Genomic DNA, 25,822 nt, shown 5'->3' on the forward strand with positions numbered 1-25,822 from the left:
ATGCCGAAGAAGAAAGCAGTAAAAGGAAAGAAGGGGAAAGGCGGGTAAGTGAGCAACATCTAACGTAAGCTAACACTAGGTTTGTAACATTTTTACGTTTTTCCACTTTATATTTTCTTTACTTACTTTATTTTTCATAGAAAAGGAAAGAAGGAGGGTAAACAAGAGTCAAAAGCCGACAAAGAGACCGACATCGAGAAGGCAAAGGCCAACGCTGCTCTCTGGGAGGCGAGGTTAGAGGTCACTGACCAGTCGCGCGTGCAGTACCGTGAAGCTTGCCGCACGCTCGCACGAGCCAATGAAGAACTCACCAACCAGCAGTATCGCACCGAAAAGGACACGGTTGATATAATTGGCCTGTTGAAGAGAAAGGATGTTGAGAAAGAGGAGAAGGTTGGGATGAGATTTGGCCATGATAACAAACACATTACGATGTAGATGAACATGGCTTATATGGTAAACAGTCCAATAACACATTGTGTGATCCATTTGACAGATAATGAGGCTGGAGGACCAACTCAAAAGTCAAAAGGCACTTGCACGTGAAGAGCAGGACAAGCTGGTAAGTTGAGACATAGATAAAGTTACAATAGGCTTACAATCAACCGCAGAGACAAAACATTGAAACAAAGCGTGTAAAAATGCACAAGCCAGGGATAGCATCATGTTAAGCACGTTGCTTGCTTCAAGTGTCAAAAGTGTGTATTAAAAATATAGCATCTCAAAAATGTGCTGTGCTGTGTCTAAACAGCTGTGTTCTGTGTAATTATGCTGCAATTTATTATGCAAGAAAAAAGCAACCAAACAAAGCAGTCATAAAACAAAGAAACAAAACCCTCACATTTTGAGTTACATGGTCTAAAATTATTTTAATCCTTGTCAGTGGCCACAGAAAAAACAAAACAAAACATAATTTAAATGTGCTTGGTCTGGAAAAGACAGTCACACTGCTGGTCTTGATGTGTTATCCAGTCCTCACATGTCACAGATCTTTGCTCTAAAACACCAGTCTTAAGTTACGCAACATACACAATAGGAGCTCATTTTGACACTTGATCTTTACTGACCGCTATTAGTTGTGATCAAACTATCAAGCTGTCATTACAATATCCAAGGCACTTAACAAGGCTAAAACGTGCAAAATTTGCTGCTTTTGCTAACAGCTGTTTTCCATCTTCCAACTCTTACTTCATGCTGGTAAAATGGGATCCAATAAGCTTCTGAGGAACAAAAAAGAGGCTTGGTCTGGACCAACTTGAAACATCCCTATTTTAGACATGCATGGAACTGTCACATATGTCCATGTTGGAAAGAAAATATTGTTGTGGTTGACTCTAAAGATGTGACTTCAAGACATTCTCCTCAATGCCCTTTTCTCATTGCGAGGTGATAAAATGGTTCATCTTGAAAATTGACTTAGCTAATGGAAACTACTTCATCAAAGGCACTCAGAGAACGTGAATGCCCTGGCTTTTGTCTAAGGAGTTAGACATGATTAAACTTTGAGTGTTGAGAAAATCAGTCAGCCAAATAATTATATCATAAAGAGTTTTCCAACTGCAGTTACCGCACAGCATTAGGAAAAAGAGAGTTAAATGCGACAATAAGCACATTGGCACTTTGAACTGGTGGATAATTTGATGACCCTTTGATAGATTGCAGACAGTCGTGAAAATTGTGCATACTGCAAACCAACTTCCATACATACTGCAGATTGGTACGTTTGTGTTGTAGAGGAACATATGCAGAGTTATCTGAAGAATAACAATTAGGCCTAAAGTTGTAATCAGATGCTAGATAACCTCTCATTTAGTCGTCATGTACATCGTTGTGGGTGCATGTTTTGCTAGTCTCTCATGACTTTGGTCACTTTGTAACATTTTTGCTCTGTATGGCGTGTCCACAGTAGCAGTTCGCTCTGACTTGAGGTATTTAGCCCGACGGATCTGTGCGTAAGTTGGGTTGGATTGCACAGAGCATGGCCCATGTGAACCTTGAGACAAGATTTTCTTCCCAGCTGTTATGAGCTGTTCTCTGTTCCTAGAAACTGTTTGCAACTGCTCTTTTACATAGATGAGTTGATGCATTTTTACAGTTTAGGCATACAGTTAATGTGTTTGCTAATGATTTTAAAAACAGTGGATTATTGCATGTATCTAATCATATGATTGGTTGTAACAGGTTGAAGATTACACACTTCAAATCAATGCATTGGAGGAACTGTTCAAAAAGAGATCCAGTGATTTCAAGATGATCCAGGGAGAAATGAAGGCAATCAAGGAGTTTCATAAGAAGAAAGCCCAAATGGAGCAGGAGCTCAGCAGTGTGAGGAAAAATAGACAAATTTCTTTACAGAGTGGTTGGTCTTTGTCACAGAATGTTACCAGTAACCATTACCTGTGTGTTTTGTAGATTAAAGAAAGCATGTGCATTGCTGACAAGGAGCACAGGGAAAACCTGGTTAGGATGGAGTGCAAATTCTTCACTGAAAAGGTATCATCCAAGTCTCAAAATGTTCCTGTTCTCATCCATATAGAGGTTAATGATTAATATTGAAGTGAAAACATTGGTCAAACAATTTATAATGGAGATGTGGTTCCTATTCATGAAGAGGTTTGAAAAAAAAAAATTGCTGTTATTATCAGAATCTCAAGTGACATTTAATTGAGCAAAGATATTGTGTATTTAGCCTGAGTAGTGAGTTGTGTGCATTGCCTTGCAGGTTCGCCTGGAGAAGGAAGCTGAGCAGAGGATAGCCCTACTGGCTGAGAGGGCCCACAATGAAGCCATTGTGTGAGTGTGTCTCCGCCGTCCCGTCACAATCTAATTTTATCCTTCAAACTGTACCTTCAGGGAATGGGAAAGAAAAGGAAAAAAATGTATATATATATAAACTAACTAAGGTTATTATCTTGACCACACCGGTTTGTCATGTTCAAGATAATGTACATCACCTAAGCCAACGATCACATCCTCGCCTGTCCCAGAATGCCTTTCAGGGAGGAGAGGGTAGAGCATGTGTGGAACACCTCTGTTTATTAGTTTTGAAACCATAAGAAGTATATTTTGCCTCCGCCGTGTTTAGTTATTTTTTACAGCCTGTAAAACATCAACGTTGATACTGGTGTGGCCCTGCTGCTTTTAGCCTTCAGTGCCAGTAATTGATTTAAGTTTGAACACACTCAACTTGCTGTTAAAAACCAAGCAGACTTTGACCCAGTTTCATTCATTTTAATGACTAAGAACCAGGAAAACCAGGTATAGGACATGTGAGTCATGCTCTACATGGTCAGATCCCAAATCTATTCACCTCCAGAGCCAATTTACCACCTGTCTCTCAAAAAGCATTTGAAAATACCAATAAACAGTATTTGAAAATAATTCTTAGCATTTGGATTATTCTACTTGGAATATCAGATGTTGGGGTTAACTGTATCAGGACAGTTCAAAAAGTGTCAGGTAAGTTGTCAATGGCATAAAAGTATATTAAATTGACTTTCAAATACTACAATCATGCTATACTCATTGTATTGTCCTACTTGGCAAACCCCACACATCTGGTACACCATGCTGGTTAAAAGAAATACCAAGAATTACGTAAAAATACTGTCTGACAGGTCTGGCCTGGAGTCAAGATTCCTAGCAGTGGTGGAAATCCCAGTTAATAATTAGAGAGAACTTGAACCATGACATGAACGGCTCAATTCCTCTGCGGTTCATCTGTTTGTATCAAAAACTATTAGGCAGCTGGACGATGCCTCGCGCTCTGTGTTCAAGGACAACGTCCGTCTCAACGAAGCGCTGCATTATCACATAAAGGAGGCAGAGGACCTGCAGAAATTGACAACATCATTGGCTGAAGAAAACACCTCCCTGGCACAGAACAAGGTACATTTGAACCAGAGGACAGCAAACAGGAATGTTACTATTAGGCACTGACAGTCCTTGGACAGGGTCCATTCATCTCCAAAAAGCCATTTTCAATCATTTCAGTTATGAAACACTTGTCAGATCTGTGGAGAATATATTTCAGGTGGTTTTTCCCTCGTGTTGTTTACTTGTGCTGACCCTGTGTATTTTGCTTGTGGTCCTACTTTCCCCTCACCTCCTGACTACTAGCCAGCCTCTCAGTGGTTGGTGGTTGTGGTGAGTTTCCACTGGTGTATGGGTTCAAATTCAGTGGCTTCCCCCCCACTGTTTTCCGGCACTGATTCATTAAGACAAACAAATATTGGGTTCCTTAATCCTGCCCCTGATAATGGCAATAAATCAAGGGAAAGGAGTAAATCCACCTACTGGAAAGTAGAAACTGGCTACTCAGCAACACAGAACTTCTTAGAAAGAACTACTTAGAATCACTGTGATGTGATTGGATGAAATTACATATGTAGTTGCTGATGTATCACAAATCATTATCTATCCGATTAGCTCTATATTGGCATGGAAATGAAAGAGCTTTCCAAAGTAAGCTTGATATCATCCATGTTAACCCCACCCTTTACTCTTCCACTTCCTCTCCCAGGGGACCGGGGAGGAGATGATGAAGCAGAATGCGACTCAGATGAAGACCCAAAGGCATGAGATATCTGAACTGAAGGCCAAGGTGGCCACCCTGGAGCAGGCCCTGGAGCTGATGGTTGGGGAATTCGAGCGGGAGAAGGAGGACACCCACCAGCGGGCCGTGGTCAGCACCCAGGCCAGCCAGGTGGAGTTGGAGAAGCTGCAGAAGGTGCTGGCCATGCGGGAGAAGGAAATGGGCCGCATCAAGCGTCTGGCGGGCAGCATTGTAGAGCAACGCACCGAGCTGGAGCGATTCTTCCACGAGGCGCTGTTTCAGGTGAAGCAGGAGATCCAGGCCAGCAGGCTGCAGTACAGGGAGGAGGCGCTGCAGGCGTACCGCAGGAGGATGAGTGAGGCCAGAGCGGGAAAGCTGAAGTTCCCCCTCATCCGCACCTTCCACAAAAACCCCCACAGTACCAACTGTGTCTATTCAGACATGGAGGAGGCTGAGAGGTGGTAGGTCCTATTCCCATCACTTCCATGACTTACTGTAGTCTGCATGTCTTTGTTATGTTTTTCATTGCACCAAGTCACCTGCAACTCATTCAGTGTTCATCCAGACCCTACTACACAGTTCACATCTTGATACAGCCTATGCTATGTAAATGAATGTGTATAATGGTTGTGGTTCACATTCATTCTGCTTTCCTCTAACTTTGTGTTTTTTAGGCCTCATGTACAGGGCAACAAGGTTGACATCTCAGATCTCACTTGGGAGCAGAAGGAGAAAGTGCTTAGGCTTCTCTTTGCAAAGATGAATGGACAGAAGGCAAGGTACTGTAAAACCTCAAACAACTGGATCATGTGGATGACTGAGTTAGCAACAGACATGCTGGTTGCTTATGTTGCTTCCTCTTTGTTTCGTTGCCTAATGGCTTCAGTCTAGATAATACCATCCACTTGGAATCTTTGAAAATGAATTGAAACTTCTGGCACAATTAACTCTTAAGAACTGCAGTGACACCAAGCAGTAGTTCAGGCTGAACTTCTTGTGACTCCTCCCTCTTTTTAATGTTTTAAACAGCCATTTTCTCAGCAGAAGAGGATACCATAAAACATCAGTTAGGCTTCAACCAATTTTCTTTTCCGTCCAACAGCTTAAAAAGAATGAAGAAAGAGTCTGGGCACAATAGTAAAAATAGGCCCGGCCGCAGAGTCGTGTGCTTGGAAACAAACATCTGGTCACGTCGATTTGCCTTCAGCCTATTGGCCCCACTTCACGTGGACTAAGAGTTTATTTTGTTCTTTGAACGCTTGTGGTCAGGGAGCAGCTGGTAACATGATTTTCAGAACGGAGTGTGCAGGGGTTCGGGATGTATGGGGGTATGGCAGGGCAGAGTAGACGTATATTCATGTTCACAGTGGTCTGGCACCTAGTCCAGCAGAATAACATGCAGCATTTGGCGACTCCAGAGGGTCAGTTTACCGCATCTAAGGCCATGTGCATTGTACTGACCCAAAGTAACCCCTTTCCAAGGCAGACTACAGGCCCCACTGAATAGACACGCCACTTTGTTAAAACATGGCCTTTCAAAATGATGTACTTCATTGCAACTCTGCATTTTCCTGATAGGAACGCCAGCCAACCTTTGGCTTTGTCTGCATCCTCTGAGAAGAAGAACCATACTGACAATGATGCTGCTGGGTAAGGCACCAAAGGAATGCATGAGAATACAAGCTACATCTTCTCCTTGTAATTACAAAGCCCGCGCAGATTTATTGGTCCCGCATTGCATGTTTAGCCGAAAAAGCATTTGGCTGTGAGACTGTGATGCCTTTATGTGATTTATCAGACAGTTGCATTTTAGCGTTGCATAATGACGACTATCTTCCAGAATTACAGAGGAGTTGTCCCTGGTGACCTTCATCACCCAGGCGCCTGTGTCCAACCTGCCCTCCAACCCAAACAGACTGCCAGATATACACACCACATGACCTCTGTCTGGCCCGGGATGCTTACATTGCACTATCACACACCCTGGACTGTCTGCTGCTGCATATGCAACCTTCCCACAGAAATGTCAATTATGTGTATATTAGAGTGCAGGATGTTTGTTTGTGCTCATTATAAAAACCTAAATTACATATATAAGGCTCATATGAATTCTCTCTCTCTCATATTTAAGGCTCATATGAATTCTCTCCCTCTAATATAAAAGGCTCATATGAATTCTCTCTCACTCTCACACCCCAGTTAAAAGGTTCGGTTTTAACAAATAGCTCTTTATTCAAATGCTACCTTTTCTGATCACGAAGTGCAGATATTGCACAAAATGCAGTGTGTCCATGGCAACATACATTCATCAAATGTTGGGGATTATAAACACTGTAGGTACATGGGCTTTCAATACTGGTGCTGTATTGGGAGAACAGAAAGGAAGCCGATCCAAGTCTTGTTAGTACATTGCACTGCTGCAGCTGTCCTTCAGGTCCTTCGCGTTGTTAAAATCTTCACACATGGAGCAGGAATAGCTTTATATACATAACTAGTATAAAATCTGCATAGAGGGGAACTGTGGTATCAATCTACAGATCTGTGATGGCTTGACTTAAAATCTACCACTGAAAATAAAAACACTGTCTTCAAGACCATTTCTAAACATTAAGGCCTGTTTTGTGAGTGTGGAAGAGGGGTGTCTAGGCCTTTTGGGTTATCGCACTGAACAGTAGTTTTCACTTTTCAATTCACAAAGCATGGGTAGAGTGGGCTCTATACTAGCCAGTTAGCGTCCCATGGTAGGCATGGTAACTGCAGGGCTTTTCAAGGTGGCATCTTCAGCTTTCCATTGTGAAGTTACAGTTTTGATCTGTGTGTAAAACTGGATTCCCTGGAGAGAAATAAAGAAAAAAAACATTTACTTTGACTGCTACTTTTGTGATTTCCTTGAATTTTATGAGACTGAGATATAGTTGTTTATCTGATACTTACTTGTTTTCCATAAAAGTTGGTGTCGCCTCTAAAGGATCCTCTTGATCCAGTGAAGGAGAACATAGGCAGCGGGACAGGGATGGGAACATTGACTCCGACCTGCAGAACACAAGCATTTTCCCAGCCATTTACATAAGTGTAAGCTTTGTAAAACAGTCCCCTGGATCCAACTCAGTGGATGAGTAAGATGTGGCTGATGAGAGATGTGGTACACCCTATGCTTTTCAAAAACTAAACAATACAAGACACCACTAAACCAACCCAAAACTGTCTTTATATCTGCAGTTTTGAATGCTTAGTATGTACTCTTATGAAAGGGGAAGAAGAACTAAACAAAACATTTTGTTTTTGAAGGCACTAGAAACTGGCATGGTTGGTTTAGAATGTTTGAAACTGCGGGAAAAAGTTTGGACACACTGAAGTCAGGCCTTTTGGCGAAGGTGCAGGGGGAAAAAAAAAGAAAAGGAGATGTTTGTTGCATCGAGGTTTGGAGAGGAGTACAGCACATGGCCTGCACAGCATTCCCCGACATGTGAACAGCAAACACAGGGCATAACTAGGCTCCACAAGCAAACAAACAGGGTAAAGGCTGGCAATTTTTATGCTTAGACGTTGAACAGGATCCTAGGAATCCCTTTTGAGCTTAATTTAAGATTCACCCTCCTCTAATCCTACCAGGAAAAATGTTTCTATGTCCCCCCTGTTTTGATTTAAAAGGCATATATTTGCTGTGTCTATTTGCAGTCTTGATGGGGTGGGGAAGTGGAGAGAAGGGGTTGCCAGCGTGTATATTTTAGGTCAGGGGCAAACAAGGCTATACTTGCCACGGAAAATAATTGTTTTTTTTATGTGCGTGTGCGTTTTGAAACAGAAATGTGATGTGCTCCTTGTTTGAGATGCTGTATAGACATGACAGAGGGTTGTGAATGTCTCCTTTCTCCCAAAACAGAAGAACACATTTGGAGGTTACAGCCACTCACCTGGCCCACATCCACCTCGTGAGTGTATTTGCGTGCGGTGGCGCCATTTGTGGTGAAGATAGCTGTGCCGTTGCCATAGGGGTTCCTGTTGACCAAGCTGATGGCATCATCCAGAGAGTCTGCCTCGAGAACAACCAACACAGGCCCGAAGATCTCCTCAGTGTAGCACTTCATCTGGGGCTGGGAGAGCACAGAAGACGACACTTTAGGTCAGACTTTAACCAGCAATTTCGTTTTTCAGTACTACTTCATGGTAAGTTTAACATCTGACTGTGCGTGTCCACATAAAGACATAAAACCACATACTGTGACATTGCCGATGATGGTGGGTCCAACAAAGTTGCCGTTCTCGTAACCCTTGACCTTGACGGTTCTGCCATCCAGCAGCAGCGTAGCTCCCTCGTCCACTCCACTCTGGATCAGGCTGTTGACTCTCTCTTTTGCCTGGGGAGAGATCAGAGGCCCCACATCTGCACCAGGCTGGTCCCCTAGCAGGGCCCCAAAAACAACCAGCTATAAGGTTACATACAATTGCACTTGCATGACATACACACATAAAAGGTACCGACATTCAAATCCTCCTTCAGCCACAAACACACAAAAGCCAGGCGAGGGGCACCCGGAGGCACTCCCTCAGAAATGGATGCTTAGAGGTTTCCTGTGTAGCTGCACAAATTAGAGTCCATATCACTGCAAATGGGGAGAATCATTCTTTCTTTGACTCCACATCAACTTCCTTTCTCAAAGGATTTGATGCTCCGAGCCACTATTTAGCTCGGGACCGCAGATCTGGCCACAAATTTGCAGCATGGCTGACTCAACAAGCCCTCTCTCCCAGTTGAGTCCTATGTGAAGTTACAGCAGGGCAAAAGGCGAGAGGCGCGGTTAGGGCGGCGTGGGTGGCCCCGAGATGCCGAAAACCAAAAGGCCCTCGGGGCTGAACGGGGGCTCAGGGGAGAAAGAAACGGAGGGCGGGGCGAGAGGGCGGGGTACCTGCGTTCACGCGCAGAGCCTTGGTACGCTCCACCAGCTCCGGCAGCCAGCCGCGCGCCTCGCCCACCAGGATGGCTGTGGAGAGAGCCATGCAGCGCTGCCCCGCTGCCCCGAACGCCGCGCCCACAAGCTGATTCAGAGTGTTCTCCTTGTTGGCATCGGGCATCACCACACCATGGTTCTTGGCTCCCTGCAGAACATGAGAAGCGGTTAGCCTCCTACTGTTTGATCTCTAGATTACAGCTATTGGTCAGTCACAAATGAGTGCACATAATATCATGGAATGTCACTGCATATTGTGTTTAGATGAATGTCATACCGCTCAGTTTAAATGCTCTACTTATGGCGCAATTCATTCCATTCTAATAATTTGATGGAGGGAATTGATGGGGACAAGTCAAATGAAATAGATGGAACATTGATAATTCCCAATCAGACTATTTGGCAGTGATGCCCAATTACAATCTCTGCTCTGCACCTCATCTCATCTGTACAGTTGGCAGTGAGGAGGAGCGAGAATTGGGACTAAAATCCAACAGGAATTTGTTGGCCAATGCTGCCACCTTCTGGTCATTTATGGAAACTGTCTCAGACACCAGTCCTGTACAAGCATTAGATCTCTCTCTTGCGTTGGTATTTTGACACTCACCATGTTAGACTGGACCCTCTTGCCGTTTTTGGAGCCCCTCTCATAGATATACTCTCCGGCTTGATTTGAGCCCACAAAGCTGATTGCCCTGATGGCTGGATGATCGCAGATGAAATTTACAGCTGGGGAAAGAAAGACAGTCACAAAAATCATATTAATATCAATATCCTTTAATCATCAAATTCCTAATCAGTGATATCACGCTGTTGGATACTGCATTACACGGAATATGATGTAATTATCCCGTGTGCCATTTTGGGTGAGCATCCATGTAGAAACCTAGATTGGATGTTAGAGTAAAGTGGGTATATCAGTGTCCGAAATTAACTTTTTAGTTCACCTGACAAGGGCTGGTTAACTAAACTACCTGCCAATAATAATTTGTACCAGGCAAAATAATTAATAAACATTTTTCACAGAAATATGTCAAAGTTTGCAGATGTTTTAGACACTACTGCTCTGTGTAGCTCCAGAGTAACAGGCAGCCAATCAAGAGCCTGTTTGATACTGAGCTATTGTTTTGCTTTGATCTGATTGGCTCACGGTCTGAGAGAGATTACGGTGCTCAGCAGGGACAAAGTTTGACAACAGGCAAAGACTAGAGACTGTGTAAGACTAAGGCGTTCAGATGTTATTGTCTCTATTGTGACTTATTGATTTATCCACCAAAGACAAATTTCACTGGTATTTGGTGCTTGGTGGGTGTTAATTTCGGACCAAGGGGGAATGTTACTGGGTTTATCAAGTGGACAGCTCCAATCCCAGTAATTCCTGAATTTGTTATTACCGTCGTGTTGTCCGTGGATGATGTTGAGCGTTCCGTCTGGAGCGCCGGCGTCCTGCAGCATCTTGGCCAGCAGCATGGTGCAGCCCGGCACCCGCTCCGAGGGCTTCAGGAGGTAGGTGTTGCCGCACACCATGCCCATGGGGAACATCCACAGAGGGATCATGGCGGGGAAGTTGAAGGGGGCGATGCCGGCGCACACCCCGATGGGCAGGCGGTAGGTGTAGGTGTCCATGTCCTTGGTGATGGAGGGCAGGGTCTCGCCGAGCATCAGAGAGGTGATGCTGCAGGTGTGCTCCACCACCTCTGGAGGGAGGAAGAAAAGCACCATCCATAAACCAAATGAAAACATAAAGGGTAGCCACACCACAGAAAGTCAAAACATATCCAAGGCAAACATCCAGTCTTAATCTTTTTTATTAAAACGTGAACAAAAACAAATCAGCCAATAGGGTGAGATACTTTCACTTTCTCCAATGCACACAACTTGTTTCATGAAATTTCTTGGATTAAGTGGCATTATCTTCACGTTGATACTAATGAAGTAATCCACCTACTTCAAGATATCATCTCTTGTTTCAAGAAAAATACTGAAACAGATTGTAAGACTCAAAACTAAATGATTGTTAAGAAGGGTATGTTTTGCAGTGCAGTCAAAACAATCCCAGTGGGTGTAGATGACAATGTAGAAAACAATTATATGTATTATAACATGTACATAAATTCTGCAAACCCGTCAAGCAAAACCAAATAAGAGATCCTAAATAGACCAAGGGGGGAAGTTAGTGTCAGTCATTTAAAGGTTCATGGAGTAAATTGCCCTTTCTTCAGGTTACTGTAGTTAGTTAGTTAGTTAGCAGTGTACTGATTAACCATTCCTGCGGCCTCAAAGTAAAAGCAGATATAGGCTAACAGTCAAAAGTTTAACTACATGTTGCCCTTTGAAAAGGTAGGTGTGTGTGTGTGTGTGTGTGTGTGTGTGTGTGTGTGTGTGTGTGTGTGTGTGTGTACGTGTAAAACTTACGCAATCCTCTGAACACATCCCCCTCTGCATCTGCAAGGGTCTTGCCCTGTTCCAAGGTGATTGACTTGGCCAGTTCTTTCTGAAAAAACAAGGCAATCCTCATATCAGTCCTCCATTTTCAACTTCACATTTAACATAACCCGAACTAGAGAGTCAGCACCAAAAGAAAACGACAGTCTATGAACCAGTGTGGTCAGTCAGTCTATGAATAGTAAGTGAAAACAGAGTCAAAGCAAAGATAAAGTATACAGTTGCTTTACTTTGAAAGAGAAAGTAATGCTAGAAAGGTGTCAAATACAGTATGATGTGCTGAATCTGAAGATGCAACAGAAAAGGTACAATGAAGTGACTACATCCAGTTATAATAGACAAAATCAAGTGCGACAGAGCTTAAAATACCAGTTTACACTGTACTACAAGCTGTTCCACCTTTCACACTGCGAGCCTTTGACTTACAATGTTGTCCTTGATAAGCTGCTGATAGCGCAGAAAGATCTGCTGGCGGGTCAAGATGGAGGTCTCAGACCAGGACTGGAAGGCCCTGGAGCAGGAGTCCGCAGCAGACAGCATCTCCTCCTGGGTGGCCTTGGGGACCCGGGCGATCACCTCGTTGGTCGCCTACAGCGGAGGAAAAGATTACATCAGAAGGAGTAAATTTACAACATAAAGATTGATTTTTTTTTGTTCAGTAAAAACAAGGTAACAGGTAAACCCTAGCAGATGTTCAACTGAGATGGAAGGGCTTTCATGGATCTGCAGGTCAGAGTTCATCAGAGATACAATCTACATTCCTATGCAGAAGAGAAGTTTATGATTCTGAGGTGTGAGGTGAAAAAAAATGACTTTTCATCAACTGACATTTTTTTTTGAAGGACACAGGTGGCAACTGCCCTCTGATCAATCAGTTAAATGACATTAACACTTTAAATAATGCTTTTTATTCTGGGGAGCACATTAACTGACTAATTACATATCAGAGGGTTGTGTGAACCTGTTCAAACAACAAAACCAATCTTTCCACATGTAGTTATGCTGCTGTGGAGAAACCAGTTTGCACTAATACGTGTGACATTGAGGTCACACAAAACATAACTGACTAGTTAAGCAACTCAGTAGACTCTGCTGTTCTAAGCCATATAACTAACCCAACTACATACAGATATTCCCAAAGTAAGTGCTCTGTTCAACAGCCTAGGCCAGGTGAAATACTTACAGGATTGTGAATATCCAGCCATTCTGAACTCTTGGATTCAACAAACTTCCCGTCAATGAACAGCTTGGTGGTGGGCTGTGAGGAGAGATGTTACATCACATCTTAGTCTTTCCATCAGGTGAATTATCCATGCATAACACCTGTCAGGTGTAATAGCAGGCTGACACTGATATCAGGAAACCTTCATCAACTCACCACTGAGGAGGAGTAGCACATGCGGCCAACTTGAAGTGGGACCTGTGAAGGAAGTCCAGCAGGTGCTTTGAACGCATCAAATAATAATAAAAACAATCGATAACTATAAAATGCCGACCTTAATGGTAGGTTTCCTTCCTAAACGCCAGCAACCAACTGTTTCCAGTTTCAGCCAGATTGTACAAGATTAATGTGCAACTATGAAGCGGATAGAGCAGATGAAAGGGGACAAAGTCAAGCCTGCAGGAGGCTTGGAGTCTGAATGTAGCGGTAGGTGCACAGGGAGAGATGTGCATAAAGTGATAAAACAGTAGTGTCACACACAGAACAGGTGACACAGGCTATTTGTTTCATATAATACTGTACAAGTCAGCTATTCTAAAAGCCTACAGTCTGCTGATACAACATGCACTGAAATCCCTCTGACCAGAGGAAACAAATGGAGTTAATCCCATCTGTAAATGAGTCTGTATTACAGTCCAAACATCCATCCTGCTGCACATGACGTCATTTGCAGCTGAAGCGAGTTGTAATTGTTTTTCGCTCTTACCCTTTTCTTCAGCAGTGATCTCATTGCTGTCGTCGCCATGATGGAAAGGTGATTTTATGTACTTGATGTTGTCCGAAAGTACACACCAAGGCCACAGGTAGGACTGCTGCCAGCAGATCGCTTCAATATCCCCCTTCAGCAGGAGAAATATATGCGTGGGCGGAGCCTAAGGAAAAAGGTGGCTTGCTATTTGCTCCATGTGAGCACTCCCATAAATACTGCATTCTGATTGGCTACATGTGGATGTGCACTGTCCACTCGCTAGTTGAGATTTCAGGAAATCCCGCCTTAGTTATGAAAACCGACTAACCATTGGATAAAAAGCAGTTAGCCAGTCTTGCATTAACTGGCTGGGCGTTATGCAACCTGGATCTGACCCATGGAGGCTGAACTGTGATCTAAAGCAACGTTTGTTGTTAACGGGCAGAGCTAGCTTTATTAAAACTGGGAGTATAACCTTCAAGGCTTACATATCAAATCATTCACCCGTCGTAGAGGACAGGAAGTAGGATCTGGGGCACTGCTGTGAAACGTGCAGGATATAATCGACGACATTTTGCAACAATAGCAATCTATAAAGCTTATCTTCAAAATAAAAGTGAAACGTTGTCACATCCACTACAATGCACTTGTCCTTTGCTTGCCTCGCCAAGGTACTGTAATATCACTATTATTTACAGTGTGTGCTCTAGCGCGCTAATGTGAACCATATGAAGCCCTGATGGTGCTTAGTCATGGACCAAAGAGTAGGTAGGAGGGATTTTAGGAACTCATCCTATTGGCCGCTGGATGATGAGACTTTGAGGCAGCTCTCTAGAAAAACTACTTGTAATAGTTTACTCACTGTAGTTGAACGCATGATTGTCTAACTATGGCAACCCCAAACAAGGTGAACCAGTAGAAACCATAAAGTTAGATTTGTTAAGAGAAAGAGAAGAGAAAATGTGATTTTCAAATGCACTGATTTTTTTGTTTGTTTTCTATTTAGCCTGTTCTTCACGGATACTTCAGAAGCTCCTGCTCCTGGAGGGTTCGCATTGGTAAGTCATGCCACGGGATTTGTTTGCTTATTTGTTTGTTACTTTGATTATTTTTTGCCAACATGATGATAATAATTAATATCTTGTGCACCAGCGTTTGCTCTTAAAGGTATTGAATATGACCAAGTTCCAGTCCATCTAATCAAAGATGGAGGTCAGCAGGTACGGTAGATAGATTCATAGGATACATATCCATGCAAAAATATGATTGTATTATATTGTACATACTGTAAAGCATGAAACATGTTTAGCACTGTACGGTAGCATTCTTTGTGTAAAGCAATATATAGGCCAAGAAATTGCACCATCATTAAATAAAATATGAAATACAATGTTAGTAGCAACTGTTGTCTTAGATGAGTATTGGATGGATACTGATAAAAAAAAATGGAGGAGTCTTATGAAGGTTCTTTGTGTCAAGCTTACAGACCAGTACAAGGCATTAAACCCAATGCAACAAGTGCCTGCAGTCCAAATTGATGGCATCACCCTGTCTCAGTCAGTGAGTTCCCAAACTCCTCGCCTGTTTCATCCAACAAAACCATGTAACTATGTAGTTAAGTGGAAGAGTGAAGTGAAAACGTGCCGTTTGCTCACACAGCTGGCAGTGATCCAGTACATCGAGGAGACCAGGCCAGGACCTCGGCTTCTTCCTGCAGACCCAAAGAAACGAGCCCAGGTTCGGATGATATGTGACCTCATCGCCTCTGGAATACAGCCTCTACAGGTGAGCACAGCACAGCACATCCAAAATGACTCAAACAGACACTTCATACACATATTTCTACTTTGGTTCACAAAATTCAGACTAACAGATTAGAGTCAAAGGTAGTTTATTTCCAAAAGGTGAGCTCAGACATTACATGGTCAAATTATACGATCACCTAACATCACAACACTGCTATTCCTGACATTGCATTTTCTCATTCCTGATTGCTTCAGAATTTGTATGTGATCCAGAAGATAGGAGCAGAGAAGGTGCAGTGGGCGCAGCATTTCATTCAACGTGGCTTTCAAGGTTTGTGGAGGCCGGACTCTACAACGTTACGTCCAGAATTATGCTAAAAGTTCCTAAGACATCATTTACAACTTTAATCACGTCAACCTTTTGTCCTTTTCCAGCTCTGGAGCCCATTCTGAAGGAAACAGCAGGGAAATACTGCGTAGGGGACGAGGTAAGAGGATGTTCATCACATTAGGGCATGGTGACAGTGTGATGCATAGCAGATCATCAAGACTTTAAACCTAATAACCAAATGTTTACCTCTTAGATATCTATGGCTGACATCTGTCTGGTCCCTCAAGTCTACAATGCAGAGAGGTATGTGATCAGTCATTCAATAACAACTGCAACATAAATACCCAAATACTATTAGTTTTTATTTTTGCTAAAAACAAACGCATTGAAGGACAGTACAATAGTTTTTAAAATGGATCCTATGGCATTCATAGGAATTACTTATGACATCAGGCATTTTTTCCTCATTAAGACAAGAATGGCACAGGACTTGCATGTCAAAGACACTTACTGTATGTAATCGCATTGATCCCTATAGAAAAAAGCCTGACTCCTCTATGAATTTCAAATCCCTAACAGGTTCAAAGTGGATGTCGGGCAATATCCAACCATCAAAAGGCTGAATGAAACCTTACTGAAGATTGAGGCTTTCAAAGTGAGCCACCCGTCCTGCCAACCAGACACACCTGCTGATATTCAGTAGGATGATGATTCAGCATTAGAGACAGTAACGCCACTTTGTACATTCCTCAATAAAGTGCTTTGATAGTAATCCTGTTTCACTATCCTTACTTTAAATAATTGGGTTAAAAACAATTTATTATTATTTTGATATTCATTTTGAGTTCGACTTTATTCATTTTACCCAATCCAGGACTTCCTCCACATACATGTGTCAAAACAGCTTAATGTCTTTTCAAACAGTGATCTGTGGGGAAAAAGTTAAGGATATAAACATAGTGGATGGAGCATGCTGATCAGAGACTTACTGTGCAAAGTGCAAAACCCCTCAACCCACTGTTTTCAGCATATATGTGGAGGAAGTAGGCATGGTTATCTGAGAAAAAGAAAGCAACCATAAATAAAATCTAATTCAGTTGGCCCTCCATTGCAAAGGAATATATAAACCTCACTTATACAGTATATTGTGAGTTAAATTCCCTTTAGAGCCAATTAAGGCTAGGGTGCAGAATTCAGCACAAAAAATGTTTAAGTCCACAATAAAAACAAATATGAAGGATAACTGTTAAGTAGAATAACCTCTATTACAAACAAACAAATGGAGATGCCAGCATTTTTCTGTCACATCATCAGGTCGGCTCACAGCATAAGAAAAGTCCATCAGAGATTCTCCTTTAGGTTTCGTTTGTCACTTATCAGCAGGGATTTCCACTTTGCACTTGAACGTGTCATTGTAGAAGCTACCAGAGCAGTCAGATCCACCAAACACCAGCAGTGTGCACTGGGTGCTGACATGTTCACCCCGCTTTTGCTTCTCAGTGTCCGTAAGCATGGAATAGCCCAGATGTATGATGCTGTGTCCGGCACGAGGCTTGGAGCAAAGCAGAGGAGACGCCACCGAACTCCACATACTGGTGTCTGAGGAGAAACCGAGGCAGAAGTCTTCACTGTACAAAACATTAAGACTTACTACACAACAAACAGGACGACTCAGAAGATAAATTCCTATGTCTTTGTGATAGTACCAAACACATCAAACAATAACAATTAAGGTCCAAACTGGATTGCACTGACAAAAGAGTCATTTGAATTCTTATTCACTCGGTATACACAGATGGTGGCAGAAGTGGCACAAATGACAGAAAAGCAACAGTACTCACCAACATTGAAGATGTGAATGTCCTGCAGGGCTCCGATGGCACTGCAGCCTCCACTGACCAACATCCTGTTGGCTGAAACTGGGAGCGCTGCGTGGAACCTGTCCGGACACAGGCAACTGTCAAATTATTGTTCTAAAAAAAGAAATGAAATCAGAATGCAACCACTTGCTCATTTTCATTACCCAGTGTTGAGCAATAAATATGAAACCAACAAGCAATGCAGAAAGACGGCATCATTTTGCCACTACACTGATATTTTGCATGTCAAAAAAAACACATTAATGCAAGTAGATAAGTCTCTCTAAGACACCAAAAATACTAAAAGCAGATGGCCACAGCCATGACATTTTTCAAGGTTGAACAGTCATGCACTCACCCCCGAGGCAGCGGTGGCATGTTCTCACTTTTCACAGCTGCGTACTCCATGAATCCTTCGCTCAATAAGGAAAATGACATTTTTAGTCCAAAGCTGAAGGAGACTGAAATCCAAAATGATCGCCCAGCGCACCCAATGAATCTCCATCTCACCCAGATCTAGAATGTGGAGGTCGTTCAGATAGGTTGCAGTCTTCCGGCCGCCAAATATTAGCAACCTGTCTGACAGCAGTGTGGTCGAGTGCCTGTTTCATACAACCAAACACAAGTATGGATTTGAAGAGTTAATTTAACAGAAGCATTTGAGTAACAGTAAATCTATTGTAATCTTGTAGTTTTAATAGAATCATCAAAACAACACTGACCCAAACCGAGGCAGAGGTTTGTCCCCCTCCACGATGGGCTGGTACCAGAGTGCAAACTCTGGGTTGAAGATGTACAGAGCATTACTGCAGGCTTTATCCCCAGGATGACGGCTTGGCTGAACTCCGCCAAAGACAAAAAGCTCTTTCTTGTAAAAGACTGCTGAGTGATACGCCAAAGTTGGAACATTTCCTCTTGCCTAAAGGGGGTATATATATCCACAAAAAAAAAACCAAGTGTTTCCCTCTGCTCAAGCAACTGAAAATGAAGAGCGAGCTAGAACACGTTTGTAACTTGCAACAAACCCACAGTGACAAGCTTCCACTTCCAGGTCAGAGTATTGAGAATGTAGAGCTCACTGTAGCGCTGACCCTCCCTCAGGCCGCCGTACACGAAGACCGCCTTCGAGTCCGGGTCATAGGTGGCAGAGTGGCCGCGGGCGCAAGGTGGCGTGGGTCCCGAGGTAGAGGTGTTCATGGGGAACCAGAAGTCATTGTCTGGGGAGAATTAAAAAAACCTACAGTATGTGTAACTGAATGTATTAACATGTGCAGTTGCCATAAAAAATGCATTCAGTGGCCAAATGTGCATATATTTGAGAGCTTCCTAGTTCGTCTTCATTACTTTTCAGACCTGTCCTTTGGTGTAAAGCGCTTTAATGTGGGGGGTGTTCATAAACTAAATGATGAATGATGTCATCCAAGGAGCTGACATGCTTTATGAACATGGTTGATTGGACATTTTGCCCAAATTACAGATAAAATGGCAAAATCAACTGACCTAACTCCAGCTTCCACAGGGAGTCCTTGCAGTAGTTTTGATCTGATGTTTCCCCTCCAATCACAATGGCTGTATCAGGGTCACTCAGACACATGGTATGGCTCCAGCGCTTTGACGGGCACACTGAAAGTCAATCAACACAAATTTTCCTTAAAACAACCTTCTGCATTGAGATGTGACCACAGTGATTGTAATGTTTTTACAAACAGCGTGGTTCACTCTCTGACCCGCTCTGCATTGGCTCTTTATCTGCACAGTCTTCTCCTCTTGGCTGTTCATCCTCGACATCATTATTTTCTTGGGGCTTGAAGCTTGGACCATGTCTTCAGTAAGACTGTCCATATCCTCTGAACTCCATGTGAGGTGGCCTCTCTTACCAATAACTGTCCGCCTGGGTGTCTTATCCTTTAAATGGTACAAAGGATAACATTACAGAATCAGTTACTCACCCAACATGCCAACATTAATATTAAGATTCTTTGGCATGACTCTTACCGTGGGCCAAACAGGGGGTTTATTTTCCAGTGTGGAGTTATGAGTTTCAGTCTTATCAGCTTGGAGCTCAGCATAGCAAACACTATCTCCGCAGTGTGAGGAGTTGGGAGTTATCTACAAGGTGGGACGTTTCATATAAAAGTATGAATTATGACACGTTTGCAATAGCCTTGCAACAAGATTGCAGATTACTGCAAAATCAATGTTAACCCTAATTATCTCACCTTTTCACTTTCAGCACTTTGGTGTAATGTGTGGGAGAGATCAGCGGTGCTGTGCTGTTCTGGGAACAGACATTTCCTTTGCACTAGTGGAGTGCTGCTGATGAAACTGGCTTTATCCTGTGGCTGGTCCATCACAAATCATTTCAAGAAACAAAACTGAAACAGAACTGTACGGTGCAATCATAGAGGCCCATGGGACGTGCCTTGTAACCAGGGAGGCAGTGAAGGCTAAACCCTCCTAAACTCGGATTACCCACCTGTTTATTTGCAGGACAGTTGCTGACATAAATCTAAATTATATAAATTCATAGTATACATAATAGTAAGTAGTGTCAAACTGATGCAAGTTATATAGAATTAGATGGGTTAGACAGAATGCTTCTCTGAAAATAGAAAATATATTATTATATATATTAAAAAAAAAATTGTGGTTTGTTTTCCTTACGATGATCACCTACTGGAGGTCATAGGAGGCCCATCTTTTTATTTACCACTACATCACTGCTTGTAACTGAGAAAGCCCATACCTCTCCACACATTGTGAGCAAAATCTTGCCATACACTCCTCTCCTTCCTTTCTCTGCTGCCACTGTGACAATGTCAGAGCTCCAGTCTCCCTCCCAGGTGAGGCACCTGCATTGCGAGTATGCAAAGCAAATTATGCCATTAAACTAAAGTTTATATTGAAGGTGTGGAGGCCAGCTGACACCCAGACATACCTTGTTTGAGTTGACAGAGTGCCAATTCTCTGGGCCTTTACCTCTTCACTGACCAGGACCTCGACTGAGATTGTCGTCTCACTGCATTTCCATTCTCCAAGACCAAATATTATCAGCTGTGTAGGTAGAGGCAGTGGGATGTGGACTTGAAAGCACCTTCGGTTGGATTTGCTACAAGGGGGGAGACCCGGATAATGTGTTTGAATTGGCTGTGCTGCAATGGGCCAGTCTCATAATGTAGCCTTGTAGGTTTGCAAAAAGGCCTACCTCATGAACTGACGGGGAGCGTCACGTAGGGACCAAAGGACGTAAAAATTCAACCTCCCCATGTTGTTTCAGGGTGACGGACGACTCAACACGACCCCACCGAGAAACAAACGCCCTCGCCAACGTTTGCGAGCGCGCAAAGATAAGTTTTGTAAAACCTTGTAGTTCCGGTGTTCACTTCTGATTGGCTGAGCCGCATTCGAGGCCGCGCACTTACGACCACTGATGATATTAATGCGCTAACTGAAGATCACCACCCACACTTGCACCCGTGTGGCTTTATTTAGCTACTGTTCAACAGCTGTAATGCTTGGCTGGAGAATAACATATAATTACTGCTGAATGGATTGAAAATAAAAGCTGTATTTAACATTTGCCCTCTCTTTTATAACAATGAGGTTACTGCTATTTCCAAAAGCAAAAGGCCAAGCATGGTCTCTCGTGGATTTCTGCTTAATTAATGGCTTGCACCACCTGTGTAAATCACATAAAGTTGAAAGCCTTTTCTGGCTGTTACACTGGATCTCATTGAGGAAAACTACAAAAGTAAATAGAGAAACTGTGGGCTAGGTGGAAGTGTGAAATCATTATGAAGAGTTAATCTTTTAAAAGCGTTTACTTGACCAGCGGATGTCACTATTCACTCTGAGCCATTAATTTCTATGGGAAAAATCACAAATGAAAGTTGAATATCTGAAAAATTATAGTGTATCAAAAAGTAAAACACATCCACATTTCCTAGTACCCAAACCTTTTAAAGTTGAAAAGGACTCTCTAGCTTAAAGTATGTAGCCTAGTAGTTGTAGTCCAAGGTTTTGGAGAGAATAATGAAGATACAACGGGAATTGTGCGTGCCAGCTAAATATGCACATCATGTACAAGTAAAACATCAGTATGACTAGATGCAATTCTAGGCTCTCTAACTGGCCTTTGGGGAGAGCTGAAAATGAAACCCGGTTTCATCACCACCTCTGTAACAATTACATCAATCCCCCAACGTCACATTTTAATAGAAACACATGGGACCATCCTCAAGCTCTTTCTAATCCTGGATCAGTGCTGAGACCGTTATCAAATGATGGAGTCTCAGATGAAATGAACAGATTTGACTGAGACACTCCCTGCAGCAGCAGTCTTAATGATATCCCTAACGTTTAGCATGTTGTACCGCCCAGCTGCTGTACAACAATTTCCACACTATCATCTACCATTCACAGTGATCTTGAGATGGATACAAAACCCAAATTACTCTACACAGTAACGCAGAGAAAACTACACAATCTTCTCTTTATTGTGGAATACAAATCTGAGGAACAAATTTGAACATAACTTAAAAGTACAGTACAGCAAACATGGGAAGCTTTAAATCAGTTGCTTTATATATTGTGTACGGCATTAGCAGCAAACTCTGTGATATCTTTGGGAACATGCACACCACAAGTGAATGTGGTAAAAGCATTGATTTTAGAAACAGGATGGAAAAGGGATATTCAATACAATCAAATTCAGGGTGTTACGAAAGTATGCCCGACACAGAGAGGATATACAAAAACAAACACATAGCAACCTTCACTCACAAAGATCTGTGCACAAGTTACATTTAGATGAAACATTATGATTGACACACCCGCCTCCTGTGGTTAACCTCTGAAGCAACTCCTCACAACCAACAAACTAAATGGGGACAAGGCAAATGTAAATATTGAATCTATATTACATAATAAGAGCTTTATGTGATAAGGGATGGCTTTTATTTGTGCCATAAAAAACACACTGTTGACCACTCTGGATGACTGTTACCACTTGCTTCGGTACATTCAATATTCTCACAAACCTTTAACTTAAATCTTCTAATAACACACCACAGTGACAGTACAGACATAAAACAGAAGACATATCGCTGTGCACAGTATTTGTATCGGTTGATTATATTTTAGAGTAGCACGTGATTAGATTTCACACAGATAAAAAAAAACGTTTCATCAGAAAGCAGTAGGGTAAATACAAGTCACAATAACAAAGCAACGTAGCAATCATAATCATAAAAGGTGCACACACAATACGAAAAACCTCCCATTTCTTTAGAGCACTGCTGATTAAGCACCTGGCCTGGCAAAGCGTATTTTGTGCAGGTGTTCCCTGATCACTGCTACCATAGAAATGTTAGAGTTGAGGACAATATATATTTTATGACGGGCACTTTGCCTAATTGCACAGTACATATATGGGAACATGGCACATATGCAAGGCTTCTTAAAATATCTATCAGTAAGACATCGGAGCAAATGTTGCACTGAAAATTCTCTGACTTTATAAATTGAACATGTGGCCTTATGGCAACACAAGCTGATAGTGACAAAAATAGATATGCCTATAGTTAACCATTACATATTATAACTTCTTTTTACCAAGTATGGAATCAAAAATAGTTCATAGTTCTTGGGAGTAATAGTCTCGTAGATCATACATTCATAGACAACAATAAATTGGATTCTCAGGCACTGTAATATACTCTGTAGTACAGAGTTTTATTTCGCCAAAGTGAGTAGGAGTTATCAAACTTCAGGAGATAAGTGCCTTCACCTGGAAATTCATGGCTCCCCCCATGGACTGACAAGTGGCTGTCTTGGCGGTACACAGGTAAGATTTCACCAAGGTTTGAGTTGGTCAAAGTTTTGGAGCCCTTCTCCACATCTCCGCTACTGACGGGTCCTGCAACAGACAGCACATGCGCCGCAAAGTCAACAAACTGCCTGAGAGCCACACTGGAGGCAAACATATCCAAACAGTATTGCATTGTTAGATAGATACAGAATGAAGTGTTAATGACTTGAATCTTTTTAACAGAATGTTTATTGAGAGTCTCCAGTGAAAGTGTTTAATAACACGCCCAATCAGAGGTCAAGTGGGAACTAAATTTAGGCCATTTCAAATACTAAATTTCAAACACACCCTGACCTTCCAGTTCCTCCTCTTCATCTTCATCATCACTCGATTCACTGATGTGCACCGTGATAGACCGGCTGGTGACAGGAGTCCAGTCAAAATATATACCGAAGCCAATGTCATAACCGTCTGTAGCAAACTCCCAGCACACGCGTTTGCCCTCAGGGACAGTGGGCACATGAACTGTCATAATATCGCCTCGGTACACCGTCACCACACTGTCCTTCTCCATCCGAAGCTTTGCCTTCAGCTCCTTCAGTGTAGCAGATGTCCATGTTGTTGGAGGCTTGAGAGGCGGCATTTGGGCTGGAGGAACAAATCAGGAAGAGCAAATGGCAGTGTGTCCACAAAGAGCATAATGCCAACTTTGATATTTACTTATCTGGTTTAGGCAAGCACTGCCAAATGGAATATTTATCTTGTCCAGAGCAGGTGATTCATTATTACGATTACATCTATTCAAAACAGATGTAAAATCTGAATCAAAATTATAGATACAACAAAGCACTAACTGTGCTGGCATTATGCAGCAGGCCCTCACCTTTTATCTCACTGGAGAGCTGACAGTTCCCAGCAGTACTGCTCTCCTCAGCTCCTTCCCCCAGGGCTTGCTCAGTGGGAGCCTCTTGATTACCCTGAACACACACACACACACACACACACGCACGCACGCACGCACGCACGACAGATTGTATAGTTATAGAGAAATCAAATTTGGTTATAGTGCCCTGTTTATCGCTGTTGATTGACTGCTCAACTGACATACTTAAATAGCTGTATTAATTACCTCAACATGTTGCCTTGAATCCTCACTGGGTCCCTCCATGCTGGGCTGGTCGATGGGACGGCTTAAACTCTGTGAAAGATCTGTATTCTGGAGCCTGTAATGCAGATAGTATAAATGCTACAATTAGCACGAGGAGCAATAAATCCTAATCATTTATTGCATGATGTTGTTATGAGAGAATAAGCAAAAGTATTACTAGCGATGCATTTTCTATTCCACACAAGTCCGGCACGTAGGTAAACTAGCTCTTTTAGCAGCAACAGGTTACCTGTCTAGTGGTCTGTTCTCGCAGTGTTTGGATGTTATTCCAGGGAAAGATGAGAAAGACAGGGATGACAACCTTGACTGCAGCTCAGATGTAGCCTCTAATCTCTCCATGGCTATAAAGACAAGATAAACACCTCAGTGTGCACGCCAGAAAAACATGAATCCCCGCCCCTCTCAATGACAACCAGAGACAGAGAGACGGTGGACAACCTTTCTTCATACAACCAAACAGCCAATCCAGGTAACAACACTGGCAACTGGCTTCCGAGTTGTATCGACAAAACAAATCACGTTTGGAACATGTTACCCACACCACAGATTGGTGACCTACAAATGTCACGTAGTTAGAAGCTAGACGTGTGTCTCTGTGTGTCTGTGGTCTTGGGGTCTGAATGCATTAGCTCCATCGTCGTAAACTGACGTTAGCTTGTAGCAGTATGTAGCTACAGCAGCTAGCTCGCAAAAAAGTGTAACCGAAGCTACGGACACATGGAGTACAAACTTACCACAATGTAACGTTGACAGTCGTATGATTTGATATGATATCACTTGAATCCAACTTAGGCCACAAGGAAATGCGCTTCCATATTACTGCAGTCATGCGACGAATCTTTCCACTGACTGTGCTGCTGCCTGGCAGGAAAAAACAGACCCGAGATTTTCAAACTTCCGTATTTTCTCGAATGTTGACGAAATTCCACGAATCTGTGTCGGAGATAATCTGCCGCTCTATCAGGTAGGTATGCAGTAGGCATCCCCGAGGGCGTCCTCTAGTTAAGATACTTGATAACCAGCGAACTGCATGGTGTCAAAACAGAGCCAC

At 42.7% G+C, this 25,822-nt stretch overlaps 5 protein-coding genes across 7 annotated transcripts; 2 read left to right on the forward strand and 3 right to left on the reverse strand.

Moving 5' to 3' along the window:
• Positions 1-6,495, forward strand: bbof1a (basal body orientation factor 1a). Its single transcript, XM_071924232.2, has 11 exons — positions 1-44; positions 141-393; positions 497-562; positions 2,182-2,325; positions 2,413-2,493; positions 2,723-2,793; positions 3,744-3,888; positions 4,523-5,016; positions 5,230-5,334; positions 6,134-6,205; positions 6,396-6,495. Exons 1-11 carry the CDS (start codon positions 1-3, stop codon positions 6,493-6,495), a joined length of 1,575 nt encoding a protein of 524 aa, XP_071780333.1.
• Positions 6,496-6,772: 277 nt separating this feature from the next.
• Positions 6,773-13,986, reverse strand: aldh6a1 (aldehyde dehydrogenase 6 family, member A1). Its single transcript, XM_071924205.2, has 12 exons — positions 13,878-13,986; positions 13,328-13,369; positions 13,133-13,207; positions 12,376-12,537; positions 11,920-11,998; positions 10,899-11,201; positions 10,112-10,233; positions 9,463-9,652; positions 8,776-8,957; positions 8,470-8,649; positions 7,490-7,588; positions 6,773-7,388 (listed from the first exon to the last, which is right to left on the reverse strand). Exons 1-12 carry the CDS (start codon positions 13,914-13,916, stop codon positions 7,284-7,286), a joined length of 1,578 nt encoding a protein of 525 aa, XP_071780306.1. The 5' UTR covers positions 13,917-13,986; the 3' UTR covers positions 6,773-7,283.
• A 250-nt stretch (positions 13,987-14,236) lies between these two features.
• On the forward strand, positions 14,237-16,707 carry gstz1 (glutathione S-transferase zeta 1). Of its 3 annotated transcripts, none has more exons than XM_071924207.2 (9): positions 14,237-14,530; positions 14,866-14,917; positions 15,012-15,079; positions 15,339-15,419; positions 15,519-15,644; positions 15,860-15,935; positions 16,040-16,092; positions 16,189-16,238; positions 16,515-16,707. In XM_071924207.2, the coding sequence occupies exons 1-9, from the start codon at positions 14,501-14,503 to the stop codon at positions 16,636-16,638; spliced, it is 660 nt and encodes a 219-aa protein (XP_071780308.2). In that variant the 5' UTR covers positions 14,237-14,500; the 3' UTR covers positions 16,639-16,707. The 3 variants fall into 3 exon arrangements, with proteins under 3 accessions (XP_071780308.2, XP_078145670.1, XP_071780309.2); XM_071924208.2 differs by lacking the exon at positions 14,237-14,530 and adding an exon at positions 14,602-14,766; XM_078289544.1 differs by lacking the exon at positions 15,012-15,079.
• Positions 16,708-17,304: 597 nt separating this feature from the next.
• On the reverse strand, positions 17,305-21,061 carry LOC139930875 (uncharacterized). Its single transcript, XM_071924189.2, has 12 exons — positions 21,000-21,061; positions 20,733-20,903; positions 20,541-20,646; positions 19,790-19,903; positions 19,522-19,699; positions 19,295-19,417; positions 18,824-19,011; positions 18,517-18,713; positions 18,305-18,396; positions 18,153-18,207; positions 17,777-17,874; positions 17,305-17,534 (listed from the first exon to the last, which is right to left on the reverse strand). The coding sequence occupies exons 1-12, from the start codon at positions 21,059-21,061 to the stop codon at positions 17,305-17,307; spliced, it is 1,614 nt and encodes a 537-aa protein (XP_071780290.2).
• Positions 21,062-22,267: 1,206 nt separating this feature from the next.
• On the reverse strand, positions 22,268-25,653 carry tmed8 (transmembrane p24 trafficking protein 8). The gene is made up of 6 exons (XM_071924220.2): positions 25,506-25,653; positions 25,001-25,112; positions 24,733-24,826; positions 24,487-24,580; positions 23,958-24,251; positions 22,268-23,711 (listed from the first exon to the last, which is right to left on the reverse strand). Exons 2-6 carry the CDS (start codon positions 25,108-25,110, stop codon positions 23,494-23,496), a joined length of 810 nt encoding a protein of 269 aa, XP_071780321.2. The 5' UTR covers positions 25,111-25,112; positions 25,506-25,653; the 3' UTR covers positions 22,268-23,493.
• Positions 25,654-25,822: the final 169 nt, after the last annotated feature.

The sequence above is a fragment of the Centroberyx gerrardi genome, chromosome 17 (assembly GCF_048128805.1).
Source record: "Centroberyx gerrardi isolate f3 chromosome 17, fCenGer3.hap1.cur.20231027, whole genome shotgun sequence".
NCBI classification, from domain to species: domain Eukaryota; kingdom Metazoa; phylum Chordata; class Actinopteri; order Beryciformes; family Berycidae; genus Centroberyx; species Centroberyx gerrardi.

Excerpts from the sequence above, each read along its gene's own strand:
- LOC139930875 (XM_071924189.2), bottom strand. The coding sequence starts at position 21,061 with ATGGGGAGGTTGAATTTTTACGTCCTTTGGTCCCTACGTGACGCTCCC. Across the intron at positions 20,647-20,732 it reads ACTCTGTCAACTCAAACAAG|GTGCCTCACCTGGGAGGGAG; the intron begins GTATGTCTGGGT and ends CTCGCAATGCAG. Across the intron at positions 19,418-19,521 it reads AAAGAGCCAATGCAGAGCGG|TGTGCCCGTCAAAGCGCTGG; the intron begins GTCAGAGAGTGA and ends ATTGACTTTCAG.
- bbof1a (XM_071924232.2), top strand. The coding sequence starts at position 1 with ATGCCGAAGAAGAAAGCAGTAAAAGGAAAGAAGGGGAAAGGCGG. Across the intron at positions 2,494-2,722 it reads GCAAATTCTTCACTGAAAAG|GTTCGCCTGGAGAAGGAAGC; the intron begins GTATCATCCAAG and ends ATTGCCTTGCAG. Across the intron at positions 5,017-5,229 it reads ATGGAGGAGGCTGAGAGGTG|GCCTCATGTACAGGGCAACA; the intron begins GTAGGTCCTATT and ends TGTGTTTTTTAG.
- gstz1 (XM_071924207.2), top strand. The coding sequence starts at position 14,501 with ATGCACTTGTCCTTTGCTTGCCTCGCCAAG. Across the intron at positions 15,645-15,859 it reads CTGGAATACAGCCTCTACAG|AATTTGTATGTGATCCAGAA; the intron begins GTGAGCACAGCA and ends TGATTGCTTCAG. Across the intron at positions 15,936-16,039 it reads CATTCAACGTGGCTTTCAAG|CTCTGGAGCCCATTCTGAAG; the intron begins GTTTGTGGAGGC and ends GTCCTTTTCCAG.
- aldh6a1 (XM_071924205.2), bottom strand. The coding sequence starts at position 13,916 with ATGGCGACGACAGCAATGAGATCACTGCTGAAGAAAAGG. Across the intron at positions 11,202-11,919 it reads GGATGTGTTCAGAGGATTGC|AGGTGGTGGAGCACACCTGC; the intron begins GTAAGTTTTACA and ends TCCTCCCTCCAG. Across the intron at positions 7,389-7,489 it reads CCAACTTTTATGGAAAACAA|GGAATCCAGTTTTACACACA; the intron begins GTAAGTATCAGA and ends ATTTCTCTCCAG.
- tmed8 (XM_071924220.2), bottom strand. The coding sequence starts at position 25,110 with ATGGAGAGATTAGAGGCTACATCTGAGCTGCAGTCAAGGTTGTCATCC. Across the intron at positions 24,827-25,000 it reads GAGAACAGACCACTAGACAG|GCTCCAGAATACAGATCTTT; the intron begins GTAACCTGTTGC and ends TCTGCATTACAG. Across the intron at positions 24,581-24,732 it reads ATTCAAGGCAACATGTTGAG|GGTAATCAAGAGGCTCCCAC; the intron begins GTAATTAATACA and ends GTGTGTGTTCAG.